The sequence below is a fragment of the Vombatus ursinus genome, unplaced genomic scaffold (genome assembly GCF_900497805.2).
Source record: "Vombatus ursinus unplaced genomic scaffold, bare-nosed wombat genome assembly UNPS02014812.1, whole genome shotgun sequence".
NCBI classification, from domain to species: domain Eukaryota; kingdom Metazoa; phylum Chordata; class Mammalia; order Diprotodontia; family Vombatidae; genus Vombatus; species Vombatus ursinus.
Window position 1 is genome coordinate 80,147,796 of NW_020954590.1, and position 16,889 is coordinate 80,164,684.

The window sequence follows — 16,889 nt, forward strand, 5'->3', positions numbered from 1 at the left end:
AGCCAGGATATGAACCAGGGCCCTCTGATAATAAATCCATCACTCTTTCTCTTGCAACACACTACCTCCCATAAACATTGTTTACCCACAATTGGACTTTTCAAAATAACTAAACTAGTCAAATTTAGTCATGTGATTTGCTTGGAAGATGTCTAAGAATAATAAAACCCAAGGAGATGTCAAAATCAGCATTTACAGAATGATAATGAGGTCCACTGTGAAACATCTGGGGAAGGAGGAAGGGGAAAGGAGAAGGGAATAAACAATTATATAGCATGTACTATGTGCCAGGCATTGTGCTAAGCACTTGACAAATATTATCTTCATTTGATTTTCACAACAACCCTGCAAAGTAGGAGCTGTTATCTCCATTTTACATTTGAGGAAAAACAGAGGTTAAGTGACTTGCCCAGGGTCACACAGCTAGTAAGTATTTAAGGTCAATTTGAACTTGTCTTCCTGATTGCGGGACTACCACCTAACTCCTTTGTAATAATCATCTTCTGAGACACATGGAAGGGCTCTCCTGCCATATTTTGTTTGTGAAGGTGGCCTAGGCTAGGTGTGATACAATAGAGTGGGATGTATTCCCATGAATAACCCCTTTATTCCACTCATCTGACAGTGAGATCCATACAAAGAATTTTTAAATAGGGTTATAGATTTAAACATGCCATTTTAATATAAATGTTGCAGAAGTAACTTTAGGATACTAAAGGAACACAGACTTAGTAGTAGAGTCTTAATTAGCCTTCCGAACCAGTGACTGCAAGGATAAACAATCTTTGACACAGAGAATTGAGAAAAGTTTTGAAGGTACTGTCAAAGGTGTGACTGACCTGGGAACACATAGGCATCATTTTGTACTCTTTGTCCTAAATCTCAAACAATTTACAGCACAGCTCAAGGCACAACATTTTTCTTGGGACATACACACCACAGATGACACCAATCCAGACATCCAAGGAAAGTAATCCCGATAAAGCAGACTTTCCAAAACTGTACTGCTCTGTTTTATAGAAGTCTCCCCTGGATCTTCTCCTTTCCCTCTGGTGTGCATACTCAGCTATTCAGCTGCAGTATAAGGGTCAGTTTAGAAATGCCAACTTGAAGGACTTTAGTTCTCCATGCTTTTATGTGTCTCCTACCAGTAGCCTCAAAGTGCAACAAAGACTCAGGTTCTTTTTGAGCTCATGGAAGCAGTGGTTGGCTCCTTGCCTCCAATCTCAACCATGTTGTTTCTGTGAGAACACTTTGTAGGAAGATTTACATTTTTTCTTTGAAAATTGGTTCTTTAGCCATTCTTCAATTGATAAATGGTCAAAGGATATGAACAGGTAGTTTTCAGAAAAAGGAAATCAAAGCTATCTCTAGGTACATGAAAAAATGTTCTAAATGACTATTGATTACAGAAATGCAATTAAAACAACTCTGAGGTACCACCTAACACCTATCAGATTGGCTAATATGATAAAAGAGGAAAATAACAAATGTTGGAGAGGATGTGGAAAAATTGGAGCAAAAATGCACTATTGGTGGAGTTGTGAGCTGATCCAATCATTTTGGAGAACAATTCAGAACTACACCCAAAGAGCTACAAAACTGTGCATTCCCTTTGATCCAGCAATATCATCACTAGGTCTGAATTCCAAAGAGATCAAAGGAAAAGGAAAATGTCCTATACGTACAAAAATATTTGTAGCAACTCTTTTTTTTTGTGGTGGCAAAGGGATGCTCATCAATTGTGGAATGACTGAACAAGTTGTGGTATATGATTGTGATGGATACTCTTGTGCTATAAGAAATGATGAGCAGGATGATTTGAGAAAAACCTGGGAAGACTTATATGAACTGATGCAAAGTGAAGTGAGCAAAACCAGATCATTGTACGCAGTAAGAGCAATATTGTACAATGATCAGCTATGCATGCCTTTGCTATTCTCAGTAATACAATGATACAAGAAAATTCTGAAAGACTTATGATGAAAAATGCTATCTCCAGAAAAAGAACTGATATAGTCTGAATGCAGACTGAAACAAAATTTTTTAAACTTTATTTTTCCTAGGTTTTTTTTTTTGGTCTGAATTCTTTTTTGCAGATATGCTTTGCATGACTGCACATGTATAATGTATATCAAAGGGCTTATTTTCTCAAGGACAAAAGAAGAGAATTTGAAACTCAAAAATTATAAAAAACAAATGTTAAAAATCATTTTACATGTAATTGAGAAAAAGTAAAATAAAAACATTCTTATAAAAGAAAATGCTCTCTCTAACAACAAAAAAATTGGTCCTTTGGGCATATATGAATATTTACCACTTTTACCATGGCATGGTCATATCAAAAGCAACAATCACACTCAGTGGTGGAAATTACAGAGTTGATAAATTAAGGTGAAAGGAATGATTTTCTATCAATTATTGTCATCCTCCATCTAATATAGTGCATAAAATACTTAAGTCTGCTAAAAATCATGGGTGTATTTTCATAGGATAAAAAGTGTTAGACAGTGTCCCTGTATTGTATTCGATTTTCTTCCTCCAGAACTTTGCTCATTTTGCTCCTTATACATGGAAAACTCTCTTTCCTTCCTCCCATCTCTGCTTATTAACATCTACTTGTCTTTTAAGGTCAAGCTCACATGCTACTGCCTCCAGTAAAACTTCTCTGTTCTCCACAGCTGGACACCTTCTCTTTTGTACTTATCATATTCTAATTTTTACTATATTTAGTGATGTATATGTCTAATCACTTCTGCTTGATTGCAAACTGCTATCTTATTTATCAATTCTATTTCTTCCAATGGTTGGCCTAATGCACTGCACATAGTAGATATAATTGTTGAAAGTTGGATGGATGAATGAAAAATATCTCGAGAAATAAAACAAGTGTGTGCCTTTAAAACCATGCTAAGTCAAGATCATTACTTGGATCTAGAACTAAGCAGGATATTGTGAAAAGAAGATCACTCGAGTCCATGTATTATTAGCAACATGGTGATTGCATATGTCTCACTTCCAGTATACACCATGAAAATTCCCATTTCCAAGTTTGATAAAGTGCAGCAGTTTCCAATATGAGTGTCTGATTTCTCACTTTGAGCATACTTAGCAGGGGTCCACTCCTGTCTGCCATCCTGCAGAGTGGCAGAAGTTTCCTGCTGGTCCATCTAGCACTGAAAATGGTCTTCTCAGTAGACCCTCTTGGTTATCAATTAGTCATTAGGAGCAACAAGTATTTATTGACAGTTTGGCAACTGCACTTGAAAGCCACAGAAGGAACTTTACCTTTAAGTGGAAATGAAAGAAGCCATATACTATCTTTGCTGTCTTTAAATATACTCCCATTTAGCTCTTCTAGTTAGGAGTTTTTGCTAAATACCTGAAGTAATGACATTGCCTGTGTGGCTAATTAGACATTTAAACCCCATGGAGTCAATGAAAGTGCCCAGAAAATTAAGAATTAACCATGTGCTATATTTTAACATGGGCAGCTAGGTGTACAATGGACAGATTGCTAAGCCTGAAAGTCAGGAATACTCATCTTCATGATTTCAAATTCATCCTCAGCAACTTACCAGCAGTGTGACCCTGGGCAAGTCACTTAACCCTGTTTGCCTCAATTTCTTCATCTGCAGAATGATTCGGAGAAGGAAAGGGCAAATCCAGTAGTTTTGCCAAGAAAACCCGAAATGGGGTCATGAAGAGTTGGATATGATGGAGCATGATGTTTTAACATATGTGTGGTTTTTAAATGAGTTCTCAAGATAATACAAATGTAAAGTCCAACCTCCTCATCTTATCAGGACCCTTTGCATTTTGGCCTCACCTTGGTTATCCAACCACACATTCCAACTAAAACTCTTTATTTTAATCAGATGAATTAATTTCTTTATTGTTACATGAACTGCCTCACTCCTATGCATTTGCTGAGGCTGGCACATACTACAGTAGGAATTTAATAAATATTTGTTGTTTGCTGTTATTTTCCTTCTTTTTCCTTAAAAGTCTTCCTCATTCCTTTCTGTCTGCCCAACCTTTCAAACCCAGACCAGGAGGCTAGTTTACTTCACCAAGTCTTTCCAATCACCTCAACCTACGCAGATTTTTTTCCTACTCTGATTTTCTATAGCATTTTTTTGTTTGGAGTGGAGGTTATAAAGGGACATAGAAATACACACAGATCGCATGTGGATAAAGGGAGAATGTTGCTGTAAGCAAGATATTTTAAAAAACAATTTAAGTTATTTTCTTTCCCTTCTATAGAAACATATAAGGGCATTGAAGTGTTAATCAAGGTAATTGAAGTGTTAATCAAGGTAATAAGGAGATTTGATATACAAATATTCACCTGATATCCAACTGTTCATGACTACATCTCATGCATAAAGTCAGGTCAACTTGAACTTGCCATTACATTAGAAGAATTATATTGATAACAGTGTAGCAATTGTGTGCAAAGCATGCAGTTACTTATGTGCATGTATAGAATACTTGAAACATAGAAATGAAATATGTATGATATTTGAATATAATAATGTGTTTGCTCAATTTAAAAAATTACTTCCAAATTTTTACTATTAACAGTTTTAGAATGGCACAAATTACATTTGTTCAGTAGTATCCTACACTGATACTACTTCAATATAGCCATGGTAGATATAAAATTCTTTGAAAAGAGTCCATAATCATTGATATGTGTCTTTTCTCAGTCCAATGCTGCTCACAACCATTCCCACTTGAGTAGGGAGTCTTTGGGATTTGTTGTGGTTGAAAAACAGTTGCCAACCTTTTAGTGATGATTCTCTCTGCACCTAGCTGGACTAGTGGCCAATGATGAGACACAGTCCACCGCTGGGCCTACAAATGGAGTCGTTCCAATTTGTCAAAGTAGAAAGTAAGCTCCTTGAAGGCTGAACTTTTTCCCTTTTGACTTTTTATCAAAAGGGGTCTTGCCAAAAGTCTGTGCTTAATAAATGTTTATTGGATTGAATTGGTAGGACTAAGCAAAGATTACACTGAAGTGGCATTGCCATTAGGAGTCCTCCATCTGCCTCTGTACCACAATGAAGCTTCGGGAGGACCTCAGTGGAGAACATCCCTTAAGCAAGGGAGTTTTAATGGGATGGCCAAGAGAAGTTCATGTGTGAATTCTAGAATATAACAGGCCTTTAGGTAATGTAAGTACTGGTGACATAAAATCTAAGTTCCATGAGATATTAAAGGATAAATGGCATCATTTATCTGGTGGGTGTTTGAGCACCAATGAGGAGTAAATGATTTGATTTTGTGGGCTCAGAGGATTTGTCAGCTGCCTCATAAGTATAATTCTGGCTCTTCATATCCCTGCTGCTTCTAATTTAGCAGGACAGGCTCATAATTGAAGCAAATTAACTATTTACACTTGCCACTTCTACCAGGGGAAGAGGACACATCAGCAGGAAAGAATGAGTGGGAAATTAAATTCTTCCCACTTGTGTCAGATCTGCCCTTATATAAACACATTAACAGTAATTTCATGAGGCGTCAAACATAGGAATAAAAACTGAGGGATAAAATAATGAGGTGTTGCTAGTGAGCTAAACCTCTATGGCTAATATTGCTGCATATGAATTATGCAGCCTGAAAGAAGGCATATGTTACAGTACTCAAATACTTGCCTTGCAAGTGTTTGCTGATCATTAAATTCTGGAGCCCGAGGTAAATCTATCTTCCTTTTCCACCACAAAGTAAATATCTTCTCTCCATCTCTCTGTCTGTCTCTCTGCCTCTCTCTCTCATACACACACACACACACACACACACACACACACACACACACATACCCACATACACACACACATAAACACACACAGGTTGTTGTCCCTTCTGCATATACCAAACTCTGAATAGGCATTCCATTCCATTTTTAGCATAACAGCATGTTTATTTAGCTCTTTGGCTGAAGCTTTAAAGCCATTTAACGTAATGTAAACAAGAACATTTTGTTTGTAATTTGCTAAATGTATTACAGCCTTACTGTGTCTCCAATTAGGAACTTAAGGTTCATTTAGTACATTTACATCTGGTTCTGATTTAAAGTGACTTTCCTTTTCCATTTAAGAGCTGCTTTGACTTGGCTGGAAATGACCTGAGTGCCCTTTATAGCTATTTGGACCATTCCTGTCTGCTTTAAAGCCAGAGAGACTCTTATTTAATAGGCTTAGTTTGAGCTTCACAGTAGCCAGTGCACATGGGATCTATATTGAGATGAGTACTAGAAAAGAATTCAAGAATACTTAGGTAGACAGAAGATTTAACTGGAACCGCATTTCAAAAAGGATGCTGAGGATTGCTGGAAATCCAATGAGACTAATACAAAAGATGGGACATAGTTAAGTTTATTTTTTTTTCTCTATAGTTTCTAGTCAGTGAAAAATAAGTAGCAAAGAACAACATCACACTGATAACTTGTTTTATATTACTCTCCCCATCTGGTGCCTTCTTTAAAAAAAAAAAAGACAATATACTAGCTTACTGAAATGAGCTCTATCTATTGTCTTACAATTCATTAGCATTTAAAACTTCCAGTTGGAATCCCCAACACAATTCTGTTCCCACTCCAGAGTCAGCACCATTTTCTAAAGTATTAAAATGCAGATATTTCTGATACATGCATTTTTTAAGTGACTTTGGGAAAAGAATTGTGTATGTGCATATGTGTATGTATATGTGTGGTTTTGTGTTCCTCAGAAGATTTGAGCTTTTCTTTCTGCATTCCTTTGAATTCCTTCTTTGTACAGAACTTCACAATGACCCAAGTCCATCTATATCTATAGCCATTCATCCATCTATCCATCCATCCATCCATCCATCCATCCATCCATCCATCCATTTATCCATCTATCTTTCTATCTTTCTATCTATCTATCTAGAGTCTTTCACTCACTACGGATCCTGAAAATAAAGACCTGTCATTCTCCATGGCTGCTGTTTTCCTCCTACACTTCCCAACGAAGGAGCATGTGATATAAACACATGGCAACTCTATTAGTCATGCTCTCATGTATAGACAAGAAAACATTCAATTGTAATCTCCCTAATAGCTAGTTTTTCTTAAATATTGTAATTTTCTAAGCCCCCAATAAGTCATCAATAATTTTGTCCATTTTTCCCAGTTTGTGTTTACATTTGTAGCTGTTCGTAATTGTGGGCTATTAGGACAACAGGAGTTATGCACAATTGCGGTCCATGGAATCCTAGCCTCCCATTTGAACCAGCTGCCTGCACGATGCCAATTGCATCATGTGGCTTTATTTTCTAACATGCACATTTGTCCTAAATTTTGGAGCTTAATAGCCTGCCTCTAATCTGCTCCAGCGACATTCCTTTAAAAATAAATAACAGTATGCATGCTCTCCAGTTTGAATATTAAACGAGGGCGAAGTAGAATTAATTTAGTTTGAAACACAGATATTACATTATGCTGGCACAGTGAGTCAACATAAAGGGAATGAACAGGTGGTAATACACCATAATAACACTTTTGGATATTTTGCTGAAATTCTCATGGTGCTGAAATGCGAAAACTAGGCAAGTGCTTTTACTTTGTTGGGAGCCCTTTCAAGCTCCAGGAGGGCTGTCTCCTGCGAACAGAGCCCTGGTCTTCCACATGCAGGATACTGCTTCTAGGAATTATGAGCTGGTTTCATCTCCTTGACCTCATTCTGTTCCATGAGATGAGCTGGGTCTATTTGTAGTGTTTTTTAGAGTCTTGGAAAAGAGAGTCATTGTCACTTTCAATTCCTCTTTAGGAAAATCTTACCTCTCTGTTTAAGTAAGCCCCTCTGCCAGGAGGAAGAGGGAGCATTGGGCCATTTTAATGAAGATAAATGAAAACAATGCCAAGGTGCCTGTCAGAAGAGTTCGCATTTCCCTGGTCCTTTAAAGTTTACCAAGCACTTTCGTCCCCTAGCAGTGCTGGGAAGTAGGCTGTAACATAAAAAGTTTCCTATTTGGAGGTAGGCTTTGGAGTTTCTGCTAATCCCTTGTCTCGGTATTCATGCCTTAGGATGCTTTTCTAAAAGAGAATAATAACCATAAGAAATCCCATTTCTCCTATCTGTTTCCTTCCCCCATGCAGCACTCCAACTGGACTCTGAAAGGCTTTTGCTTCACAATACCTAATGTGTTGTGCCATCTAAGTAACACAACGGTTCAATTTTGATTCACAAGCTGAATGCTCCAAAGCAAGCTCTAGTAAGAGACAGACAAAAGGTAGTCTAATTATATGTAACTTATAAATGAATCAGAAAGTAAATGCAAGAAACAATGTAGAGCAAGCCATGTAATCATACATGTATGAAAACCACGCAGAGCCTTTCTAGCTCTCTATCTAGGACCCTGTGATGGGTTTATGAAGAGGCCTCTAACACTGCTTCTGTGTCTTTATTGTTTAATGAATGTCTACATTGGGAAGGCTTAACTTCCTTCTGAAAGTCAATGTTATTGCAGTTTATTTTAGTATAAGAGTAGAGTTAGCATATGAAAATGGATAATCTACTGGTTTATGAACCTATTAGGGCAAAATGACCTTCTGCAGGCCACCTGGCATCACTTTTCTTCCTCTTCCCACTCCAAAAAAAGAAAAGGAAAAAAAAAAGCCCTGACAAAATTGAAAATGATGCTGCTATTAGGAAGAAAATTAGCTAGAGTTTGAGGTTTTTCAGTTTGTGTTTTAAATTGCAAAGTGACTAGTTTCTGACAGAAACATAAGATCACATATTTAGGGCTGGAAGAAACCTTAGAGGCCATCTCAAGTCCAACTTCTTAATTTTACAGCTGAGGAAACTGAGGCTTAAAGAGGCTAAGTATCTTGTCCATGGCATCAGTGTCAGATGGGATTTGAACTGAAGACACCCTGTCTCAAAGTGCAGCATTCCATTTACTGCACCATTATTTTATTATATAACATCAATACCACTGGAGAATAGCCTAAGGAAGCGCTTTGAGGACACTCTGTATATTACTGGTCTATTACCATCCTGATTTTTGAATATTGCCCAAGAATATAGAAATTTAGTCAGAAATCAGAGCAATATTTTGGAGAATGTAGGGAGACACATGTATTTAGCTTATTCAATTAATTATTTCTTCTTTAAGCAATGTCTGCATTGCCTCTGAACTTGGCTTAAGTAATGTGCTTGGGAGGTTTGTCTTATGGGGTATTTTCCTTTCCTTTAATAGAACTCTGTGTCAACTTATGACTTAGTGGCATGACTCTTTCTTTTTTCCATCAAAGGGACTCCCTTTGGGCTGGATATCTCTCATAGTGGTTAAATCAACATTTGCAGCCCCTACATCTCTAAAACACAAAAGAGGGTTGGTGGGGAAGGTTCTCTGTGTGACCTCAGCAGAAGTTTTAGGGAAACCCACAACTTGAGTTAATTTTCACAATATATAGGCATTTTTTGACTTTAAGACTCTCTGTTTCTCCTGACATAATTTTAAGAACCTGATGAAAAGAGATGTAGTACTCCATAAATCAACTAAGAGGCAAAGGGACCAAATGTGGGAGTAACTCATCATTAAGAAGATATTCACATTATCCAAATCCTCAAACTACAGATATTTAAGCATTTCGATGACCAGTGTGTTCCTCCTCATGGTACATAAATCTCATACTAGCTGCTACATTATTTAAATGAGAATGCTACCTTGTCTGGTCATTGACGGGCCATGGTGAAAGTGTTCAAGGTTTAGAAAAATGAAGCAAAACTGGGTCATAGTCAAGGGAGGGCAGTGATTCCAAGGACCACCTCAGTAATTGATTCCCCACTATCCCCTAAGGACTCCTGAAACACCTCAGGACATGGCTGAGAAGCAGTATCTCACTGGTCTTCCCCAGTATAATATTTGGTGATACCATGGGGATACATTAAATAAAGAAGCAAATTGTACATGTGTTCCCACTTAACCCAACGTGGACTGCGTTCTAGAAGGGTTTGGGTAACATACTTTGGTGGTCTTTAGGGAGTGGCTGAGAATAGAAGAGCTTAAGCTTTAAGTTAATTTTACAAAGAGTGAAACTGAGTTTTGATGACAATTGAGTAAACAGTTAAGTGCTGAAGAGAGGTGTGGACAGTTTTCAAAACACCCTGAGGATTTTTTAGTCTTTATGAACACACCAGCAACTCTAGGGAGTGATGTAATCCTGGCTAAGGCATGTAAAGTCCCTTTCAAAAGTAACTGCACTATATAAACCTTGAAACAAAGAAAAGAACATATAGTAGAGCACTAAAATGGTATAAAATTATATGAAAGTCTCCTAAAGTGTGATTCTGATATAGCCCATTTTCTCTCATTCATTCCAGCCATTGAAAAAGCCATTCAAAGCACTTAGAAGCTATTTCTTTGCAGCTTACCCAATTTCTACAATCAAATTAATGCCTTTTGTAACACTTCTTACCTGTTTTTGCTCCTCTCCTAAACCATCCCACATTGAGGCCACAATTTTAGAGACTTCACCAAAAGTTGCATTTGGATTTTGGCCTTTGATGGCTGCCTGGGTATCTCGGAAGAATAATGCATAGGCAGACACAGGTTTCTGAGGCTCGTTAGGGTCTTTCTTCTTCTTCTTTTTGGGAGTTTTTGGTTTCTTTCCCATATCAGAAGCAGGCCTTTTCTCTCCACCATTTATCTGGAATGGGATTACAGTAGAATTACAGAGGGGCCCACCAAAGCATGGGCCAAATCAAATTGCTGTTTCTCATTTAGGCTTACACACACACACACACACACACACACACGCACAATCCTAAGTAGCATTTTTATTTGTAGCTCTGGGTTCATATAAAACTTGATATCTCATGTAAGCTATGACTCAGTCCCTCACAGCATGCATAACAAGTCTTTGAAAATAATTTTTGATTGCCTTTATAGATTACCCTATTATATTGATTCAGCTATTCTTTTTTCACTTTATGAGTTTGATAGTAATTATGATGGTCAATCACATTTTAATGCAGTGATTTACACAGACTCTGGAAGCTTTCTGAATGGTTTTTAACAGTGTCTGAATCTCCAGAAAGAATCCTCATGTATTAGAGGTTTGTCCTTCCATTCCCATGCCTTCTAATTCTTCATCAGGACGTAAGAAGACCTCTGCATTTTGAAATGTATGCCAGCAGTGAGAATTTCGTCAATTTCTTGAAAGTATAAGCCCTAGAAATGGACTACTGGTTCGTTTTCTGTGGAGCATTCTAGCTAGTTCATTATTCAAATATTGGCCACCATGAGATGATATTTTTGGGTTCAAGAGGGAGGGCAGAACCGCTTGTGAAACCATCTACTAAGGCATGGAGGGAACACCCATGCCATTGCAATCATACATCCTTAAAAGTATTAAAACTTTGCATTTGTGATTGCTATACTAGAGACTCACATTACATAAACAATAAAAACCTCACTTGTTCAGACTAACTGGTGGCATGGCTAGTCTGAAAGAAGGGAAAGTCAATAATTAGGGTTTCTTTAAATATGTGAAATGGAATAAATCAACTAGAGAAACAACAGAGACATTCCATGATGATAGTGCAAAAAAAAAAATTTCCTCAATAATCAAAAGTCTATAGCAAAAAGGATTTAATGAATCATTTGGCTTGGGCTTGCTGAGGCTACTAGGATGGATTGAAATATCATCAATATAGAACTGACAGAGACAATACAGGTCATCTAGTCCAATTGCTAATTTTATAGATGAGGAAACTGACACCCAGCGATGTTAAGTAGCTTGCCTGAGATCACACAGGTAGGTCCAGCAATAGAGTCAGGATTCAAACCTCAGACTCTACAACTGATTCTCTTTTGGGATGGGACCTGAGCCCCTGCTTGGCACATAAGAATTTTCAATTAGGAATTATATCAAAGGTAAGAGACAAATAGTAGATACTATGGATGAGAAATTTGTGTTTAAGGGGAAGCTTAATTTTAATTATACTTACGGAAGACCAGAATTATGTAGAGAAGGAGAGTTTACTAATTGGCTGGACATTCCATTTTGGCAAAGGAATTTGATCCTTAGAGATATGACTGGGACTAATGAGACTATACGTGGCAAGGAAGGTGAGAAGGCACAGTTACATATAATGGCAGAGGGTGTACAAATCCTTCTAAGCATCATTAGTAGAATGCTCCCTCTGTAAGCCATATATGGAGTGGTAAAAATAGCTGCAGCAAATGCTTACATCATAAAGCATTCAAGTTACTCTGTATTCTCAGGGTCATGTTAACAGGGGGAAAAGAGAGTTAATAAAGCAAAGAATTTCAACTCCCAAATTACCTTTTGGTAAATGCTAACTTTTGGAGGAAAGAGGTTGGATGTGCTAGATCCAAGAGTGCTAAATATACAGGATCTACTTCATTAATAATGTAGCTAACATACCAAAACCCAATGATGTCCACTGGATAGAACTTGAATGAAAAAATGTAAATTGCTAGCTTCAACAAATGCCTATATTTTAACAGCTACTGGGACAGAGGACTGTCAGTGTTTCTTTGGTACTCTCATCTATAGAAGAGGTTTCAGAGAAAACCTGGAAACTGTAGACTACTGTGTTCATACTGGGCAGGCTAATAGAATTTATCATCTGGGTAAGAATCTCTGAATATTTAGGCAAATATGACCTGAATTCTGAAAGGGAAATTATCCCTAACTAATTTACTATAGTTTTTGAAGGACCAACAAAGCAGTAATAAGAGGGAAGTAGAAGACATCATTTAGTTAGATTTTCAAAGACTTTTGACAAGGGTCTTCATCAAAGGTAATTAAAAAAAAAAGGAATCATTGGTGTTAAGGGAATTTTTTTTTAATAGAAAGTAAACTGACCAAGAAACAGGAAGTAAAGAGTAGGGCAAAGAGTTCGCGTTTTATGTATGTATTAGTATTAGATCCATTTTTATAAAATGTTTTTCTAAATTAAATGAAAGGGGAAATATGAAACGAAATCTGTCTGTGGATATTAAACTCTTCTGAATAAGAAAATGCTTGTGATAGGAGACCAAACTCTCAATAGTTGAATGCGTATGTGTTTGAAAGGGGGCTAGATAATTCTTCACATGAAAAAAGCCTATAGCTTTTGATGAAATACCAACTTAATAAAGTGGGTGGTCTAACCACAATAGTTGAGCAGATAATTAAATCTTAAACTGAATTAATATAAACATAGTTTCCTGAATAAGTGAGGTGATAATCTTTTTGTATTCAGCCTTAGTGAGATCATATTTGATGTCTTGTTTTCAGGTCAAGGTGCCACAATTTATGAAGAACTTTGACAGACTAACATACTTCTAGTCAGTGATTCAGATAGTGAGAGGGCTTGAGGCCATTCCATAAAAGAATTAGTTGAAGGAAATGGGGCCATTAGCCTGGAGTAAAGAAGACTTTGTTGAGCTATGTTAGCTTTCTTTAAGTCAAAGTCAGTAACTAGCAAGTGGAAGATGAATCACACTAACTCTTCTTTATTTTGAATACAGAACTGAAGCAATGAGTGGAAATTGATGAGCAGTAGATTTCTACTTGATCTGAGGAAGAATGACTCAGCAAAGTAGGATGGGAAACTTCAGGAGGTAACTAATTCCTTCTCTTTGGCAGTCTTAAACAGGAAGTTGGATGTCTACCTGTTTAGTCCAATAGAGATGGGATTAAATGATCACAGATATCATGCTCAGCTCTGCAATAGCTCACCCAGTGCTTACTAACATAGGTACTTCATAAATATCTATTTAACTGAGTTGAAAAAACTACATTCTTAAATCATTGCAAATTTATTCTCTCCATGTTTTTTAAGAAGAGACCTAAGTACCTTATACCACATTTATTACCAATGAATAGGGCACAAATTAAAGAGCATGAGCCAACATTGAAGTCTGATTTTTCTCTTTTGTCAAGTAGGAAAGGCAATGAAATCTAAAAGAAATAGAACTCATCAAGAACCAAAACTGGTTTGGGTGTTTGAATCCTGAGTTTTCCATGAACTCAGGATACCAAAGTACATAGCAAGTTGACTAGGTGGATAATCTTTGTGCCTTGAGGTCCAATATTATGAAAAGAGAATGTTCCGCCTCATTGTAGTTTGAGAGCTGATGAGTCTAATTGCTTTGGCAGTCTATGAGGTCAGTATGAGGCATCTGGCCATTTTCTGGCTTTTTTGGGGGTATTTTTCCAGCATGGTGGAGAATGTAATAATGATCTGCTGCTGTGCAACGTGTTTGTTGCACATCTCAGAGTCAGGGAGATTTGCCTAGTCTGTCCTGTGAAAAATAAAGTTGCTCATTATTGTGTTTGCTATATTTTAAAGGAACATAACGATGATTGGCATGACTGTATAGACCAGTTGTTGGTCATATTTTTGAATGATAGTTGGTTTTTGGATCCTTGTATTATTTGAGATGAACACAATAAGGATGGATATAGTTTATCTGAAATTAGTTAAATGGATGCATAATCAGTCAACGGACAATCATTTTGAGCGTTCACTAACTTCTGAAGCCCATGTGATTGAATGGAAACAAATGAGTCCATGTCTATAAAGAAGCTTGAATCTAGGCACAACATCAAATCATAAAATTTCTAATCTTGCCAGGGTTTTAAGATGGGAAATTATGAAGTCAAATTTAAGCTGTGTCACAATGATCTTAAAAATAGAGAGGAAAGCATGTGAAATCTGCCCCCCCCCCAATGTAGAGTTCCAACAGTTCTAATGTCCTTTACCACAATGCTTTTCCATGGCCTAGAATCGCAAGCCCACAGAGAAACAAATTTTATATAGAAACAACAAAAAATTAATGTTAACAACATGGAAAGTGGTTAGGATGAGACCTTAATTTTGACTCTCATCAGCCGTGGAGATGTCACCATTAATTAAAGCAAAAGGCATAGAAGACGATTTTTACTTCTGAATCATACACACATGCATACAAACACAAACGCACACATTTTTGTAACCTACTGATAGGCACAGATTTATTCTCCCAAATCCCTAGAGGTGTACTTAGCTCTTAGTAATCCACCTCCTGTCATGGCTTATTGCTTAATTATAGTGATGTATTTAACTTATTTATCACAAGAAAACAATAATCTTTCACTTTAAAAAAGCATGTGCTTACTGTGTTGCTCAGATAATAGATGTTAGGACTACAACAACTAGGAGTTAAGACTCTCAAGGAAAGTGCCTCACTGATATCTAAATGTCCCTGGAGAAGTTGAAAATGTCTATAAGCATATTTAAAATAAACGGCAGCCATACTCAAGCCTTTAATGGAGCTAGGAGAGCGGTTTTATGCACACTATCTTGCAGTAATCGCTGTAGTTTAAAATAGATTTTAATCAAGCGCCATCTGCATAATAGGCTGAACAAACAACATCAAACTCTACTTATAAGTCTTATCATAAAAGTAAATATTGTAAAGTCTCCGCTGCATAAACAAGACCTAGAACAGCACTTTGGTGACTATGATATTTCTGTTGGTGAAGGTTTTGCTAATAAATGCTTTGGACTGACTATTTAAATTGCTCCTTTATTTCCTTATGTCATCCATAAATTGATAATACATGAGAATATTCAGAATTTGGGAGATAAATATTATTTATCATGTTGGAGAACAAATTCACAGAAAATCAGACTAAACTTATGGTGAATCCGGCAAGCTTGTGTTTTTTTTTCCTCACACTAATCTTTACTACTGTAATCACTGAATAGCTATTGCATTATGCAAAAACATGAATTATAGAAAAAAACATAGAGTCCAAGACACTGTTTTGTTTATATTTTGAAGTTATTAAAATAATTGATGGATAAATATCTGGGATTTTATTAAGTAGAATTCAGCGTTAAGTTCAGTTGACCTTAATGTAGCCAGTCAGAGACTTATACTCTTCAACTTTAGTAGGCAGGTGAAACAACTGCCTAGACAATTTGCATGAAAAAACAGGAACTGAGTGGAATGCAGTAGAAAGAGCGCTCTGGATATAAAATCAGAGGACCTAGGTTCAATTCCTATCTCTGACACTTGCAACCTGTGAAGTCACTTAACCTCTTTGGGCCTCAGTTTCCTTAAGTGTAAATGAGGGGGTCTAGCTCTAAGTCTATGACTCCATTACTTCTTATTTACATCAAATTTCCTAGATTTCTTTGTTCAACCCTTCATTTGCCTATGTAAACAAAAATTTACTTAAAAAATTATGGGATCCAGGTTTCTTCTGCATGTGAAAGAGCAAGATTATCTTGGGCCAGTTTGCCAAAAAGCCTGAAGACTGTGAATAGGAATTTCATTCTTTGTGTTTTCACTGATTTGAGAAGTGAGTACATACATGGTATTTAGGCCATGTCTAGAAACATAAAGTCCTTGGGAAGAAAGCAGTCTAGAAGAATTTTGTTTTGTTGCTTCTGGAAACATTTATAGATAACTATTCACCAAGGATTTGGGTAACTGGATTCAACCAATGTGGAAAAAAAGAAGTTTTCCACCAGTTTCTGTTGTAGGCTCAGTCTTAACATACTGCAGTTGTTTTTTATTTAAATCTTTCCTATTTTCCTAGTAATTAGCAATCCCCTTAATTGTTTTGTATTTTCTAATTGCTGATCTGTTTACATCTCTCCTCCTCCCTGCACAGAAAGTAAACATCTTGAAGGCAGAGACAGTTTTATTTTTTGTCTTTAAATTCTCTGCACCGCAGGTACAATGTGTGGCATGGAGTAGGCTCTCAATAAATGCTTTTTGAATTATATAAACATTCACACTAATTTAACTGTTGAGGCATAAAGAAAAAGGAAATATTAAAGATAAATGCTTTGCCAAAAGTGAAGTACTAAAAATATCAGAGAAAAAGTGACTTTACTATTGCCTTGAGG

General features: G+C 36.8%; 1 protein-coding gene across 1 annotated transcript in view; it reads right to left on the reverse strand.

Annotated features, from left to right (window-relative positions):
* The window catches only part of LOC114053716 (thymocyte selection-associated high mobility group box protein TOX), a 371,079-nt gene that overhangs the window by 35,286 nt on the left and 318,904 nt on the right, over positions 1 to 16,889 (reverse strand). The window contains exon 5 of the mRNA XM_027876845.1: positions 10,448 to 10,678. Coding sequence (XP_027732646.1) covers positions 10,448 to 10,678 — 231 coding nt within the window. The remainder of the gene's footprint in view (positions 1 to 10,447; positions 10,679 to 16,889) is intronic.